The 16,681-nt window shown below is 41.6% G+C and overlaps 1 protein-coding gene across 14 annotated transcripts in view; it reads left to right on the top strand.

The window, feature by feature from the left end:
• Positions 1 to 16,681, top strand: part of WNK2 (WNK lysine deficient protein kinase 2) — a 108,768-nt gene that overhangs the window by 30,470 nt on the left and 61,617 nt on the right. For all 14 annotated transcript variants that reach the window (XR_014005588.1, XM_081185199.1, XM_081185204.1 and 11 more), the window contains exons 5-8: positions 2,820 to 2,977; positions 8,012 to 8,100; positions 9,244 to 9,463; positions 12,485 to 12,773. Coding sequence is in view for 13 of the 14 variants with exons in the window: in XM_081185199.1 (XP_081041325.1) it covers positions 2,820 to 2,977; positions 8,012 to 8,100; positions 9,244 to 9,463; positions 12,485 to 12,773 (756 nt within the window). In the remaining variant the exon portion in view is untranslated. The remainder of the gene's footprint in view (positions 1 to 2,819; positions 2,978 to 8,011; positions 8,101 to 9,243; positions 9,464 to 12,484; positions 12,774 to 16,681) is intronic.

The following is a 16,681-nucleotide window of genomic DNA, read 5'->3' on the forward strand; positions in this document are numbered from 1 at the left end:
CTGCGCCTTAGCTGAAGGGGCACCTACCCTTCAGTGAAAGGCAGTGGTGTAGCATGGGTTGTCAGCACCCGGGGGCAAGGCAAGTAATTTGCGCCCCCTAACCCGTGGATTTGCTCCCCCTAACCCTAACCCCCAGATGTTGCGCCCGGTGCAGCCGGCCCCCCCTGCACCCCCCACGCTACGCCACTAGTGAAAGGAACCCGAAGCCTCCGGAGCGCAGCAGGAGTTCCTGCTGCGCTCCGGAGGCTTCAGGCGGCTATCTTTGAAGCCTGGAGAGCGAGAGGGGTCGGTGCGCACCGACCCCTTTCACTCTCCTGGCTTCTATGAAGGCAACCCGAAGCCTCTGGAGCACAGCGGGAGCTCCTGCCAAGCTCTGGAGGCTTCAGATCCCTGGTGAGCAGGGATCTGTTGGCTATGCAGCAGGGTGAGGGAATCTTTTAGATTTCCTGGTCCCAAGCTGCATAAGGTTGTGTATACCAAACCAGCACCTTGATCCTAGCTGTGGCATACTGGCAGCTAAGTTTTTATGGTTTTTTTACTTTGAATTTCATTTTGTGAGGTTGCTGGAACTGGTCAGGATGACTCCATTAGATTAAACAATGCCCAGATTTGTGATGAGCCTGGTTTTTTTAAGCAATGTAGTTTGTGCCCATTGCGCCTGGTGCAGTGGAGGGCATGGTAGGCAGAGCCAAGGTTAGCAACAGGTGAAACTCATGGTATTTGCTCCTGTTTCCAAAACCCATTTAATAGAAGGCAAACTGGTGAGATTTGAAAACGAGCAACTTGCCCATGAAACTGAGCACAGTCCACAACAACATATATAGCAAAGTCATAAACTTCACTGATCAGCGTCTGGGATAGAGGTGATCCTGAAAGAGGAAGACACATACATGCAGTTGTCAGTCAGGGCTGTTCTACATCAGGATAGGCAGCAGGGTAGCAGGCATAGTGTCCCTTATGGCTCCAGCTTCATGCTAAGAATGCCTTCACCAGGTGCATAGCAGCCAGCCATAGGGCATGCAACATGGAGATCTGTGGGATTGTTCTGCTCCACGACTACTCCTCTGAGGAGTCTAAGAAATCCCCAGGTTCCAGGTCTGGGCAGGGCTGAAATCTGATAGGACATTGCAGTGGAGCTCTGTTTGTGTGTGGTAACAGATTGTTCTCCGGAGGGCACTATTTATCCTTGGAATGGTCATCTCCCCAGAACATGCAAGCAGGGTCTGTAGGGATTCACATAGAGTTTCCCCTCCCCTTGTCTCTTTCTCTGCCTGGACAGCCTCTCTTCAAAGCCACCCCTTCTCTATCTCTGTGGGCTGGGTTGGGTTGATGTCAGAGCACAGAAGGAAATCTGCAGTTTTACAGTACTTCCTGACTCTGTGATTATAAGTGCCAGTGCCGGTTGTGAGCATCTTGGCAACAAGAACAACGAGGCAGCTGATGAGGCTGGATCTTGTCGCAGCTTTCTCCCCTTGTCATAGGGCAAGTAAGGTATTGAGAGCACTCTGCCAGCATGAGGCAAATTGGCAGAGAAATGCTCCAGCCTCACCACCGAAACTCTGAACAAGCAGTCCAGTATGTAAAGAGAAGGTGCTGAGGAGCTTTAATCTGGGGAGCCCAGTTTTGGCAGCAAGCAATGAACGGTGTCAGGACCTGGAGAGGTTTCCTAAGGATATGCTGCTATACACACTTATCTGGAAGTTAGTCCCATTGAGATCAATATTTGAGTAGACAAACACAGTGTCCCACTGTTGATTTATGGAATAATGCTGCGTGTTTTATTCTCCGTAGCATTCCTTGGGTAAAATCTTCTTTATTTAAACCAATTTCACATTACTGAATTCATAACATTTCTCTCCTCTTTCCTAGGGATGTACAGAAAAAGAATTGATGCATAAACATATTTGAAAACACATTTTATGGGCATGCACACATGTTCTTCTGTTGTTCTGCACAGCCGCTTTCGTTTACTGCATCATTAACCAAACGTTCTACTCACCCAGATCTTTTTATGTTCTAGTTATACTATACATCATGTTTTACAATATGCCTAATTGCTTTGTGTTACAATGTTCTGGACATTTCCTTATGGGTATCCCACTATTGTTGGTGAGCTGTATGCCTCCAGGGAAGAAGAGATTGTTCTGTTTGTTACCTGTTTGACAAGACTGTTCTGATATAACATATCTTAATTACCAAGCCCCTGTTAACCCTCTGGGTGGATTTTGTTCTATACTGATGTGATTTCTGTTCTATTATTATTATTATTATTATTACCTAAATGAAAATTGTGCAAGGCTTGTAAATCACCTATTTTTAAAAGTTGTCATCTCCAAGTTTTGAAACGGTAATTAAGCTATTTATTCAGGCTTTCACATGGGCTCAGAATTCTGTCAGTAGAATATAGCTTCTGTAGTAATCCTTGGTTTCACATTAAATGGATGTAGGAAGTGCACCTTCGTAGTGTCAGAACACAGTGGCATAACTATTATATATAGTGTTAAATAATGTATCATGGTTGCTATCACACAGCCAATGTGATGCATCAGCTAGTGCATTCATTGATAAATTGGTTGGATCTATTGGCTGCCCTTTATCAGCAGTGATACCAGACTGGCATACAATAACTACACAACGAATACCAAAGCCATACACACAACACTATCACGATAAAACTGAACATTAAAGTCATTCAAACACATTGACTTCCCAAACAGCAAACTCTCAATAGCTCTGGGTTTGATGAATTCACTTATTTCTAAATGCACAAAGAGAAAAGTGTTCTAAGTCAAAGTCAAATGCTTTTTCTTTATGTTCAGGTACTCCAGAATTTATGGCTCCAGAGATGTATGAAGAACACTATGATGAATCCGTGGATGTATATGCTTTTGGAATGTGTATGTTGGAAATGGCTACCTCAGAATATCCATATTCAGAATGCCAGAATGCTGCTCAAATTTACAGGAAAGTAACCTGTGTAAGTGGCTTCATAAATGGGCATTTCCTCTCTTAACTTGTGGTGTATTTTTTATTGTTAAGTCACATTTTTGTATAATTATGAAGACAATATGGCTCAAATAAAAGTGATCATAATGTCCTGTTGCTGCTGAAATTTTCAGTGTCTTCTTCATGTTTCCATATTTATTGACATGTAAAGTAAAATATATAATTTTCCCTTAGTGGAACAGCATCTTGTTCAGAAAAGGCCCTTGGGAAACAGATTAAGTAGTCCTTAATTCTCCATAACTTCCCTGATCAAATTTACAGCCCTTGGCAGCTGCTTTTCTTTCTTTCTTTCTTTCTTTCTTTCTTTCTTTCTTTCTTTCTTTCTTTCTTTCTTTCTTTGGTATTTAGTCTGAGCTTCTGTCTGTAACATGATGCTAATAATAGTTGCCTACCTTACAGAGCTGTTGTGATGATTATTGAGTCAAAGTAATGTGAAATGCTAATTATTTTAGGTCTTAGGAAAACAGAACAATGTACATTCCAGTCATAATTATTAGTGCTTCTCTTTCATGTGACAAAATCTTTGCCTAGTTGGGTACATTTTGTCAACATAATTTAGTTACTATTATGCCAGATTCTTGTTAATGCCCTTTGTGAATAGCCTAGAATGGATCTCTTTCATAAAGTGATTAAATCTCCGTAATACAAAGTATGCTTTCAAAGCTTGAAATAACTGTCCTAAGTCTGTCCACAGTGGAAAATGCAACGCTCCAAACTCTGAATGTAGAATTAAATGTTCTTTGGATGAAGAAATGTAGATGTTTGATAAAGATAGCCTGCCTAGAAAAAAGACATGTGACATGATATGTATCGCTCTTTGTGTGGATACATGCCTTGCTTGCATATAGGATTATAGGCAGAATGCACAAGGCAACAGCTTATTCTTCCCACTAATCATGTTGTAGAGGCACAGTTGCCATTTTCACAAGGAACCACTGTTTTATAGGCATGTATTAGGTCCCTAAAATGCACACTTAAAATGTGTAGACAACATTTATCTGAACCCAAATGCTATCAACAAAGATAGAGAATGGTTATGAAATTTAACGGGCAAGTCAATATATGTATGTGAATTAAGCTCATGGCCAGTTAAAAATCTTAGCTGCTTAATTTCCTGCTTTTTAACTGATTGATTGATTAAATTTAAATAAATTAGGAAGTCGCATAAAGCTCAAGATAGGTGCTTTATAGTGGATAAATTATTAAATTTACTCATTAAACTTACACTTGCTCATTGTTAGCAGGAAACTAAGGGTTGGCATCAATGTTAGCCATACTTGGAGTAGCCCTACTGAAATTAATTGGCATGCCTAACTTAATTTATTAATTTTAATGGGTCTACTGACTAGCAATGGATACAACCCCATTTTTATTCTTCAAAATCTCTTTAAGTAAAACATAGGGATCAAAACCACTTCCAAAAAGTGTGACCTTAACTTTCATCCTTGCTGATTAGAATTGCTTCCCTTCACCTCCACTAAAGGTCTAGTTGACCACACTACCAGTTAAATTGATTGGTGAGTTCATCCCTGTTTGAAATTCCAATACCCCAAAAGATAACGAGCTGCCAAAATTCATGAAGCACTGGATGAAGCACTTAAAACATTTTAAAATAATACAAAATTGGCATTTCCTAGACAGGAATCAGAACTGGCTTAATGAACCAGCTTGTATATCCATCTGATATACAGTAGTGCCCCGCAAGACGAACGCCTCGCAAGACAAAAAACTCGCTAGACGAAAGGTTTTTTCGTCCGCGATTTGCCTCGCAAGACGAATTCCCCTATGGGCTTGCTTCGCAAAACGAAGCTTGCCCCGGGGACAGCGGGTCTTCTCTTTTGAAGCAAGGGGCTGCGGGGAGATAGCGATCTCCCTGCAGCCCCTTGCTGCAAAAGACGTCCGGGGGAAGCGGGGAAGCGAAGCGCTTCGCTTCCCCGCTTCCACCGGACCTCTTCTGAAGCAAGGGGATGGGGGGAGATAGCGATCTCCCTGCAGCCCCTTGCTGCAAAAGACGTCGGGGGAAGCGGGGAAGCGAAGCGCTTCGCTTCCCCGCTTCCCCCGGACCTCTTCTGAAGCAAGGGGATGGGGGGAGATAGCGATCTCCCTGCAGCCCCTTGCTGCAAAAGACGTCGGGGGAAGCGGGGAAGCGAAGCGCTTCGCTTCCCCGCTTCCCCCGGACCTCTTCTGAAGCAAGGGGATGGGGGGAGATAGCGATCTCCCTGCAGCCCCTTGCTGCAAAAGACGTCGGGGGAAGCGGGGAAGCGAAGCGCTTCGCTTCCCCGCTTCCCCCGGACCTCTTCTGAAGCAAGGGGATGGGGGGAGATAGCGATCTCCCTGCAGCCCCTTGCTGCAAAAGACGTCGGGGGAAGCGGGGAAGCGAAGCGCTTCGCTTCCCCGCTTCCCCCTGACGTCTTTTGCAGCTGTTCCTAAGTGGGGCGGGGGCGGGGTCACCTGCCCCAGCCGCTCCACTTCGGAAAGCTGTTCCAGGAACAGCTCCATAGGAACCTCCATAGGCGCCCGTCACCTCTCCAGCCAGGAGAGCGCGCGCGGGGCTAAACCAGCCCCCCGCGACCCTCTCCCAGCTGGAGTTGTGACGCGCGCATATGGCAGGAACCTCCATAGGCGCCCGTCACCTCTCCAGCCGGGAGAGCGCGCGCGGGGCTAAAGAAACCATAGCCCCGCGACCCTCTCCCAGCTGGAGTTGTGACGCGTGACTATGGCAGCAGCCTCTGAAGGATGCACCGAAGCCTGGTGTGGGGGGCGGCGGAGAGACCTTCTCCCCGCGCCAGCCTTCGGATGGCTGTCCTGAAGACTTGGGGTGGGAGAAGGGTTTTCCTTCCCACCGCCAACATTCAGAATGCTGTTCTGAATGTTGGCGGTGGGGAGGAAAAACCCTCCTCCCACGCAAGCCCCGGGAACAGAGGGAAAGCGCTGCGCGCCTTCCCCTCTGTTCCCGTACCTGTGCTGAAGGCTTGCGGTGGGGAGAAAAGCCCTTCTCCGCACCGCCAGCCTGGCAAGCGGTTTCCCTAGGAACGCATTAATTGATTTTCAATGCATTCCTATGGGAAACCGTGCTTCGCAAGACGAAAAATTCGCTAGACGACAAAAATTGCGGAACGAATTAATTTCGTCTTGCGGGGCACCACTGTATATAGGTTTGGGTGGGCATTGTGTCAAGGGTTTAGCTTTTGATTTGTTTTGTTTTGCTCAGGATGCTTACTGGGCAGCTTTTATTTTCAAGTTCTCTTGTCCTGACAGAATCCTCTTCCCTCCAGTCGCAAGTCATCTTGTGATATTTGATAACTAAACTGATCAACAGACAAATGGTTTAAAATGCTAAGACGGTAGAAACAAGTTGCTGTTTCCTAAAACCAACAATGCCCACTCTTCAGGAGTTTTTCTGTAGGCCATAAAACATCTCTGTGGCCTGCCATACTGCTATTTTTGAAACAGTTGAATGCTCTCCAGAGTTGTGTTTTATGGCAGGTTGAGCAGAACGTTCCATTAGTCTGCCAGTTTTGTCTAGTATTTTAACCCCACTCGCCAATACTCTCCCTTCATGTCACCATATTGAAATTGTGTCTTATATGATACATGAAACATTTAGTCTTCTGTTCTAGGATTAAGGAGGATTCCATATCCCTCATATATTTTTGATCCAGTTCTTTAAAAGATGAATAAGGCTTCAGTGGGGTGGAGGATGAATAAAGCATTAGCAGGGGGGAAGTGTTCAAAAGTATAATGAAGAACTGCTTTCCTTTTAATAGCATAAGGAAAGTTTAACATAAGATGGTCGTCGCACAAAGTGCTGACTGTTTCAGCTGAGGAGCCTCTTTCTCGTGTGCAACAGCCACGCTGTTGGTTTCTGTGCCTCAGCCAAGCATTTCTGTTGAAACAATTTGTAGTGGAGCAGTTCTCACACAGAGGTGGCAACAAACCCGTATGAGGATTTGCTAAAATGAATATCTCGCTGTGTGGAGCAGCCCCCTCTGTTTATGTCAAGTGGCCTCTCCATAATGACTATTTCATTAGGATAGGCACTTAATCTATCCCTACTAGCTGTTTTGTGTTCAAAATAAATATGGGTGTTTATTAGGATCAACACACATCTGGAACCCTACAGGGAGGACAAGGAAAGCATGTGGACAATTTTTGTGGGGTGGGGATGATAACTGTTAAGAAAATGGTTTAATAAGTTCTATTTTCACACCCACCCATTCCCATTTCCACCTACCCTGTAATCAGAACCATAGAGCCCAAAGCTAATTTTCATTAAAAGAAAAGAAAAGGCAACCGTGCCTTTGTTACATGCATAAATAATTGGTTCTTGTTAATCTCCTCAGCTTGATGTGGTAAGAAATGCACTAGAGCTTTCTGTTTCGCTACCTCAATAGAAATTAATCTCAAATAATACTGTGTAATCTACAATTGATTCACAACAATCTTAGAAATCACAACATAGTAATGTTTTGGGACTATAGATTCACCATGTTCAACCTGGGTTGTGTGAGTGGAGGTTGTGTATGATCCTACAAATGTTATTCTGATCCTTGAAATCTGGTTATGTTGTACATTTGTGTTGAACCTCATAACTAGAGGACTGGTAACATTCTAAAATGGGAAATAGAACCGTTGTCCTTCTCAGTATCTTCATTAATTTCCTCTGATGTATTTTCTTAATATTAGCTTGGATCGCAGGCTGCCCTTCTGCTTGTGGAAGATACCTTCTGTGAGCGAAAGGACACTTTGGATGCAAATCCTCTGCTATGGATCCAAGCTGTTCTGTATGCACATATGTTGATTTCAGAAGATGCCATAGAAAAGAATTCTACCATTTAAGTTTCAAATTAGTTTGATCTTTGCTTTACCATGATTACAGAAGATACTATACTATTGTTTTGCATTAGACCAAATAGCTACCCAAAGTAAGTTTGCTAGTAATTCAATACTGTTGAACTGAAATCTATTCTGAGTAGACCTAAGACTGATTTGTTTTTCCTTGCAGGGTGTCAAACCAGCAAGTTTTGATAAAGTTACCGACCCTGAAATTAAGGAGATAATTGGAGAATGCATTTGCAAAAATAAAGAAGAGAGGTGTGTTTCATCACTGAGTAGATATTAAACTGACTTTTGTGTTTGTGGCAGAGAGAGGATAACAGGAGAACATCCAGTTCCAGCTGATGCAACTCTAAGGCTTAAGGTTTTCCTACAAGTTTTCTTGGATAAAACATGTGATCTGGATTCTTTTCTGTTTGGTTCTGGCCCAATTCTGTTCCCTTGGTAGCTAGACAGGGCAAGTGTTTTCCTGGTGGTTTTGCTAGACCAATCCTACTTGATTGCCTATACAAGATTAATTTGAGGGGCACCAGATTGCAGCAGTTTGGGTTCTTCCTGGGGAATAGTTTTGGGGGATACATTGGCATACAGTATTTCACAAGGTTTTATCCTACCCCCTATACTGTTCAACATCTACATGAAACCTCTGGTGAGATCACCTGGGGATTTGGAGTTTTGTGCCATCAGTATGCTGATGATGCACAGCTCCACCATTCTTTCCCATCAGGCTCAAGAGGGAAGGTGGAGGTTCTAAACCATTGCTTGTGATCATGGAAGGACTGGATGTGGGCAAAGAAACAAGAGAGTAATCCAGGCAAAGCCATGCCTGTTGCAATTAGTGCCTCTTTGATATGGTGCCTCTATAAAATAGAGTGGAATAAATCCACTTAAAGAAATGAATAAAATAATTAATCAGATTGTGTTAAAAGTAGGCAAATTAATGGAGCACAATTCTGTTCTATCAGCCATGGTAGCAAAATGGAGTCTCCACGTTCAGATAAAGTATATCTTTGAATACTGAGGTACAAATTAGGAAAAGGCCAGAGGATTTCACATTATGCTTGTGAGCTTGTTGGATGGTCACTGCTGAAAAGAAGTTGCATTCCTTATACTGATCTAGCATCACTGTTCTTACATTCTAAAAATGTTGTCCCAAATGTTTAATGTACATCTACAAACTTGGTTAGAGCCTGAAAACATTAGAGAGACTTTTGCTCCAGGCTTCTTTCCTAAAATATATCCATTGTTTCCTTTGTTATTGGTTAGGCTCCTTCAGTTTTTGTTTTAATTACTGAAGGCCCCTCTGCTGGTTTTTGTGTGATACAGAGTTTTGTTTGGTTTTAAAATGTATTAAAATCTGTAGTGCCTTAATACGGTTTTTGTAATTTGTCCTTGTTCCAGATATGAAATTAAAGATTTACTAAGCCATGCCTTTTTTGCTGAAGATACTGGGGTAAGAGTGGAACTTGCAGAAGAAGATGATGGTAGGAAATCCTCTATTGCCTTAAGACTCTGGGTAGAAGATCCTAAGAAACTGAAAGGAAAACCCAAAGATAATGGAGCCATTGAGTTTACTTTTGATCTGGAGAAGGAAACTCCTGATGATGTTGCACAAGAAATGGTAAAATAAACTTCTCCTGACAAAAATATATATATAAGTAGTACATTAATCTCAAAGGACACCAGGAGCAAATCTGGTAAAGTAAATTCCATTCCAAAGATTCAGCTCAGAGAGATTTAGAAGGCTTGGGTAAGAAATTAGAGAATAAAAGATCCTGAATTAGAGTACTGAATAGAGTCTGCACCATTTCTAACTTTTTTCCAGTAAGATGAGATGTGTCCAAATTAATTTCTTGGTAAAAACTACAGAAACAAAGAACAAGGGCTATTCAGGGTTTAATACTGATACCTTTAGGATAAACTTTGTCAAGTTTGCTGCTGAGTTGTTTTATATACTGAATAGATAGATACCTATTGTCGTTGAGTGAATATATATTGCTCCCCCCACTTCCCTCTCCCTCCATCTATGATTCAACAACAGCACAAAATAGATGTGGCACTTCAATGGCTGGTTAAGAAGGGACATAAAACAGAAAAGTCTAATGGGAACACAAATGCTCCTTTCTTAATTTATAGATTAATCACAGTGTCAGGAGAACAGATTTCTTTGTAATATCAGGAAGGCACTGTGGATCTGATTTCTTCTTTAGGTGTAAGGACTGAGTAGCCAATGCATAAAAATGGCTACCCAAGTAGAAGGTGGGGAGTCAGATATGAAGAAACCATGATTAAATAACCATTAGTTCTGCATTTCTTGGGTTGCAATCCTATACAGTGGTACCTCAGGTTACAAACACCTTGAGATACAAACACTTCGGGTTTACGGAGTCTGCTAACCTGGAAGTAGTACCTCAGGTTAAGAATTTTACCTCAGGATGAGAATGGAAATCACGCTGAGGCAGCACAGCAGCAGCAGCAGCAGCGGGAAGCCCCATTAGCTAAAGTGGTACCTCAGGTTAAGAACAGTTTCAGGTTAAGAACGGACCTTCGGAACAAATTAAGTTCGTAACCAGAGGTACCACTGTATACACATTGTTCAGTACAATTATGTTTAGCTTCTGATGGTTACAGCAAAAGCACTGCTGCATCAGTTCTACAAGTCGGTTCTTTACATTTTTATTCTTCCCACATACATATGGAAGAGCATGATGTACTTTTGTGGACATTCAGATGATATGTAATATGAGGCGCTGATCAGAGTAAGTGTGCTTGAGCCTTTGGCAAAACACTGCTAGAATGCCTCTGGGATCTTCTCAGAGCAAGACTGTTAGCCCTCAGTTTCCCAACAGAATAGTTCTAGTTACTTCGACTTCATTCAGATGCATCTGTGAATAATGATTATAGTTTGTTCACAAGGAAGTTTCCCCCCAAAAAACTTTTCTCACTGGTTCCAGTACAGTATAGTAATTTTCAGATTGTTTGCCATAGGGTCCGTCATACTGTGATTTACCAACATAGAATAAATTTGCTTGGTATATGAAGAGCTCTTGTGTGAAGCACAAAGTTGCTGTGTTAGCAAATACATTGGTGAAGTTGCCAGTGGAAGTTATGCAAGAATTCAGTTCTTCATGGGAAGTACTCCTGAAGGAACAAGGAAGCTCTGTAGCCATGCTTAGCCAAAAGTGTTCTGTACTCGTCTGTCTCTTCAATCAGGATGTATTTAATGAAAAGCAGGTTGGCTCCAATAAGCTAGGCAGTATCAGTTGGGCCCAAATCTATTTGTTTGCTTAAGTAATAAATGAGATTTTTGCAGTAAACTCTGTTTCTTTTCCATGCAGCAAGCTAATGCTGATATGCCAGTTTTTTAATCAGCACGCATATATTTTAAAAGGCTTAATTATACTACACAAATCACTTACACCTGAGTCCTTTTGGTTTAAATATTTTAATGTGTCATTTTTCATTTTAAAAATCATGGGGTGAATTTGTTTCAGTTCCATACCATGTCTTAGACCCTAACATAAATATGGAAATACATGCATTTCTGATTGGGTGAAAGACAGGACTTAACCCAAGAGGTAAAAGTAAAAGTATCAGTGCCAAGTGAGCTTTTGAAATGATATCAGCTGAATATGCTTATATTGTAGTCAATGTGACATGAGATGACTTTTTTTACATAGTACCTAAAGATTGGTACATGGCGTGGTGAGCCTACGTTTGCAGGAGCAGCTGCACAAATGATATATTCACAATAGGAAAGGCATTTATTTACGGAATTTATATCCCACATTTTTCTCCAATGAGCTCATGGTTCTCCCCCTCCTCAGTTAATCCCCACAGCAACCCTCTGAGGTAGGTTAGGCTGAGAGGCAGTGACTGGCCAAAGGTCACCCAGTGAGCTTGATGTTCAAGTGAAGATTTGAACCCTGGTCTCCCAGGTCCTAGTCCAACACGCTAACCACTACACCACACTGGCTCTTGTTATGTCTTCTGTGTTTTCTCCATTATGATATGTATTCTGTTTCAAATACAGAGATTAATACATGTAAATGAAATTGTAAAGTAGATTTCAGATGCAAGGCAGCATAAAATGAGTGATTGTCTTAAACATTGCAACTTGAATATCTGGCCTAGATGCCTAGTTCCATTTTGAAAATATCGTTGCTGCAAACCTGTCTTACTGAAAAACTTGAAACGGAGGTAGCCTCTGTAAGGTTTTGTTCCTGAAAAGCTGTAGTCTTAAGCTGCAATGCAGTTTGGAAAAATTGTAGGTTATTCATGAAACAGACATCTGAGATTATGCCAAATATGATGGCAGTGTGCACTGGGTTTAATTATTCCTATAAATGCCCCCTTCCTGTCAGCCATCTGTTATGCTTTGACTGAAAAAGTAACACTCGCTAACAACTGATTTTATATGGTGCTCCAGTGATCTTCAAATTAGAATGATTTACAGACATATGTTTAAATAGAATAATAGTTGCTTGATCTGGTGCTGGTTTTGCAGCTACGTCACTATTTTATGAAAAACCGTGGCATGCGTTATATCACACTTCTTCGAAAACTCTTTAGAAAATACTCTGCTGAATGAACAACTACATGTATGTGGATTCACAGCTGAACAATCATGGCTTTATTTCAGGTTGATGCTGGATTTTTTCATGAGAGCGATGTCAAAATTGTTGCAAAGTCAATACGTGACAGAGTAGCATTAATACAGTGGAGAAGAGAGAGGATTTGGCCTCTCCTGCAATCAGAAGAACAACGGGATCCCGAGAGTTTAGAAAAAATGAAGATTCCACAAGCACAACCAGTTCAGGTTATGTACCTTTCTCACACTGGTCATCACATCCTGTCAGAACCAGAAGAGCCTGAAGCTGACCAGCATCTTTCTCAGCAGAATCTTCCCACAAGCGTCACTTCACTTGCCTGTAAGTTGCTTGGTTTCAGTATTCATAGAAGCCCAACTGAGCATATATAACAAGGCACTGGTGGTGAATAATACATGTAAACAGTGCTTTTTTCTGGGGGGATGCAGGGGGACGTATACCCCTAAACATTTTGTGAATCTTTGTACTTTTTACTGTACAGTGTGGTACCTTGGGTTACAAACACCTCAGGTTACAAACACTTTGGGTTACAGACTCTGCTAACCCAGAAATAGTACCTCAGGTTAAGAACTTTACCTCAGGATGAGAACAGAAATCGCGCGCCAACAGCGCAGCGGCAGCAGGAGGCCCCATTAGCTAAAGTGGTACCTCAGGTTAAGAACTGTTTCAGGTTAAGAACGGACCTCCAGAACAAATTAAGTACATAACCAGAGGTACCACTATATTTATTTTTCCCGATATAAAATGCTGATTTTCTTGAGTCAAATTGAGAGTACCACTAAACATTTTTTTAAAGAAAAAAGCACTGCATGTAAACTAAGTCTAATATAGAATCATATAGGCACAGTTACCGTGCCAGCAAATTTGGCAGGGAAAGAAAAACGACTGGGATGCATGGTTCCAAACACTCCACGTATTTGTGATTAAAAAAAATAAGCGATCCGCAAAGAAACATTTTCTCAAGGGTCAGCAGTTAGCTATCATGACCTGTATTTCTTGTTGAAATCTTCCTATGTTCATGGAGCTGTAGTCAAAACAGCACTACGCATGTACAAGAGGGAGATGCTGGCAGGCTTAAAGTAGCTCTGAGGCTTGCAGATGCTCAGAATATCTTCAGGAAAAAATATCCTAAAGTAGGGTGGGGGGGAAACAACTAGCCCCATAAGCTCACAATAGCATGGAATATTTGACTTGAAAGATGGAAAAAGTGACAACCAGTTGAGAAGAGAAATGGAAGGAAGTGGTGTTCTGCCAGGGGCCAGAGGTTCTCTTTGAATCTGGAACACAGTAAACATGAAAATGGGATGAGGGCTAAAGATTTCATTAAACAGTTCAAAGAAAGCTGCAAAGCATTGCCAGTATCTGACATCCTTCTTGTTCCAGGGGATGTTAGTCAGACATGACCCCTGGAGCATGGTAGCACTCTCTGCATATCCTTGCGTAGAGCTTCAACTAACAGAGGTGTTCTTGCAACTTACTTCCTGATGAGATTACATATTCCACACCTATTATTTTCATCCCAGGTGGTGTTTCCTGCTAGAGTGAAGCACTAACTAATATATGGCAAGCAGCCACCATGGATAGTTGTTGTTGTTGTTGTTGTTGTTGTTGTTGTTGTTGTTGTTGTTGTTATTTATTATTATTCTCCAACCTTTTCCCTGACAGGGTTTCAAGGTGGCTTACAGATAAAATAAGAACAGCTAAAACACAGGGGGGAAACCATTAAAAAGCAATTAAACATTAATAGAATTAAAATTCTATATAGTAGCAGATAGTCCCTACAGCAGGAGTCATGTAGGACCCCTGCAAAAACTTATCAAGAAAATTATAATTCTGAAACTGTTCTGTCCAAGCACAATGGATTGGGTCAGGATTGAATATATTTACCAGCACAATAGAATTCTGCTTCATTGCTGAAGCTTGTAGGCCACTATATTTGAAGATGAGACATAATATTTTTGACTACAGAAATAACTGAAATAATATCATAATGGACAACTATAATTTTCTGTTTCAGTAAAACAGATTGAATTTCCTAATATAAGAACTAGACCTCAAATAACAATATACATTTTAACTAAATTAGTTAAAACATCTAGCTATAAAATAATTATTCAATGAGAGCTGCTTACAAAACATAAATATGTTTAAAAATAAGATGCCGTTTAATCCCACCACTTCCATTTTTATTTTTATTTTTTGCTGTACTTTAAAGCACCAGTATCATATGCTATTTGGATGGTAGCATAGTGCTTTTGTGTCTAAAAGCCCTATAAATAATTTCCTTTACGCTGCCTGTGATACTCAAAGAAGGCAGAAATGAAGATAAATAATTTAGCATCTCTGCACGACATGATGAGCCATAAAAATCCAGACTTGGCTTCCTACTGCTACTTCAACTCTGTATAGTTACACTCCCAGCCCCCCCCCCCCCACATTTGTGGTTACAAATAATTTCTGTAATAGATTAAAATATCTATGCTGTAAACATCTCTACATTATAAAATACATGGAGTCTTGCTTATAAACAAATACATGAGCAAAATTTGAAGTGGCTTCTCCCACCCCACTAAAAGGAAGATTGATTGGACCATGGTGAATTTTCATCAGCTAATGGTTTGATTTGGCCCAAACCTATGAGAGCTAGAGCTGAACCCCCCAAAATCAGAAGAAATGTAACTTCCCAAATACTTTTATTAAGCCTGAGCTTTATCTTGATTTTGGCTCCAGTTAGGAATTGCGTGGCACATGTTCCTTTTTCTGCTTTGTAAAGAGAAACTATTTTAATATGTTTATTATATTATGTTTATTATATTTAATATAATACCCTATCAAACTTGGAGATGCTGGACTGTTGATAACAGCTATACAATAACATAGCATAGTGTTTAAACATTTCACACGCCAAAGACATATTTAAAGCACATCAGCTGAGAAGGCGGGCTGATGCCCATTCTCTGCTCATCAGCTGATCAATCTCATAGCCAGTTTCCTGGGCTCTGCCCTCCCTAGTGCTGTGTCTGCTTCGATTCCCTCCCCCCTCTTTTTGCTGCCACTGCCAAGATCAGTAGGGCCATTGGGGCAGGAAAAAAATTGCTTGGTTAGCTGGGATCAAATTGCTTTAGGGTTTGGTTAAATAAGCTAGTGTCCTTGTAAATGCAGAAACTAGGGCAGGAAGCATTCGTATAAAGCAGAGTTTGGGAATTTCTTTGCCCACTATCTCCCCCAACTCTGCAGGCCAGCTTGGGCAAGTGACCTGTCAGTCACCTGATGTTCTTATGACATTAACAGGCAGATTCTCTTGCCCACTTGTCAAAGTCTCTTCCATGGTGCTTCCCAAGTACTTGACAGCCAGCTGGCTGTTGGGTGCTTGGGGACCGCAGTACTTGGGGCTTTGCCAGCCCTATACTTGGAAAAAGCATCAAGCACAGGGCTAGCAAAACTGCTTTCTGCAAGGATTGGCTATGTAGTTGAGCTCCTTGCAGGGAACTTGGTAGGGCAGCCAATCCAGCTGTGTCTGTACAGCCCCACACATATGACCACATATGGTGTCAGGTGTGCATCGTTTGGGGTTGAAAGGTGGTGTGGGCCAAATTGGAACCTTACCAGATCTGACCCCTGGGTTGGAGGTTCTTCACCCTGATATAAAGTAAACTGAACTCACTCTTTCACTAGAAAATTCTCTGTTCTTTGCCATGTATCATTGCAGAGCAAGTGGCACTTGAACTTTAATTCTTAAGTTGTTTTCTCCCAGCAATAAATAACAATAGAGCAAAGAACTCTTTGTATTTCTATCACTCAGAAAGTAATATCCCCAAATTACTTTTGTTTTTTTCTACTACATGTCCTTCAGCTTTACTAAAAGTATATATATATAAAATATTTTGCTAATGGACATTAGTAAGCCGGAGTCTGCTCACACTTCTTTTGCATGCAGCCCATATTCTATGCTTCTTTGCTCCCTCTATGAGCAGAGGAAATATAACACAGAATCACCAACATTCAAATCGCTGAGCTGTATAGAAAAGAGATTGTAGTGTCAGCATGACCAGGACTTTGGACTGCACCAATAAATATCTATTGAATACTCCACATTAACATTGACTTGAATGACATGCTATGGCCATGATGATTTCCTATAAAGTCAAAGCGTAAAGGCTGATTTAAGCAGGGGAGTATGCAAGCAGGCTGCTGAACAGTTCCTTCCTTTCATCCATCCATCCATCCCA

Source organism: Podarcis bocagei, assembly GCF_964188305.1.
Source record: "Podarcis bocagei genome assembly, chromosome: 2".
In the NCBI taxonomy this organism is placed as follows: domain Eukaryota; kingdom Metazoa; phylum Chordata; class Lepidosauria; order Squamata; family Lacertidae; genus Podarcis; species Podarcis bocagei.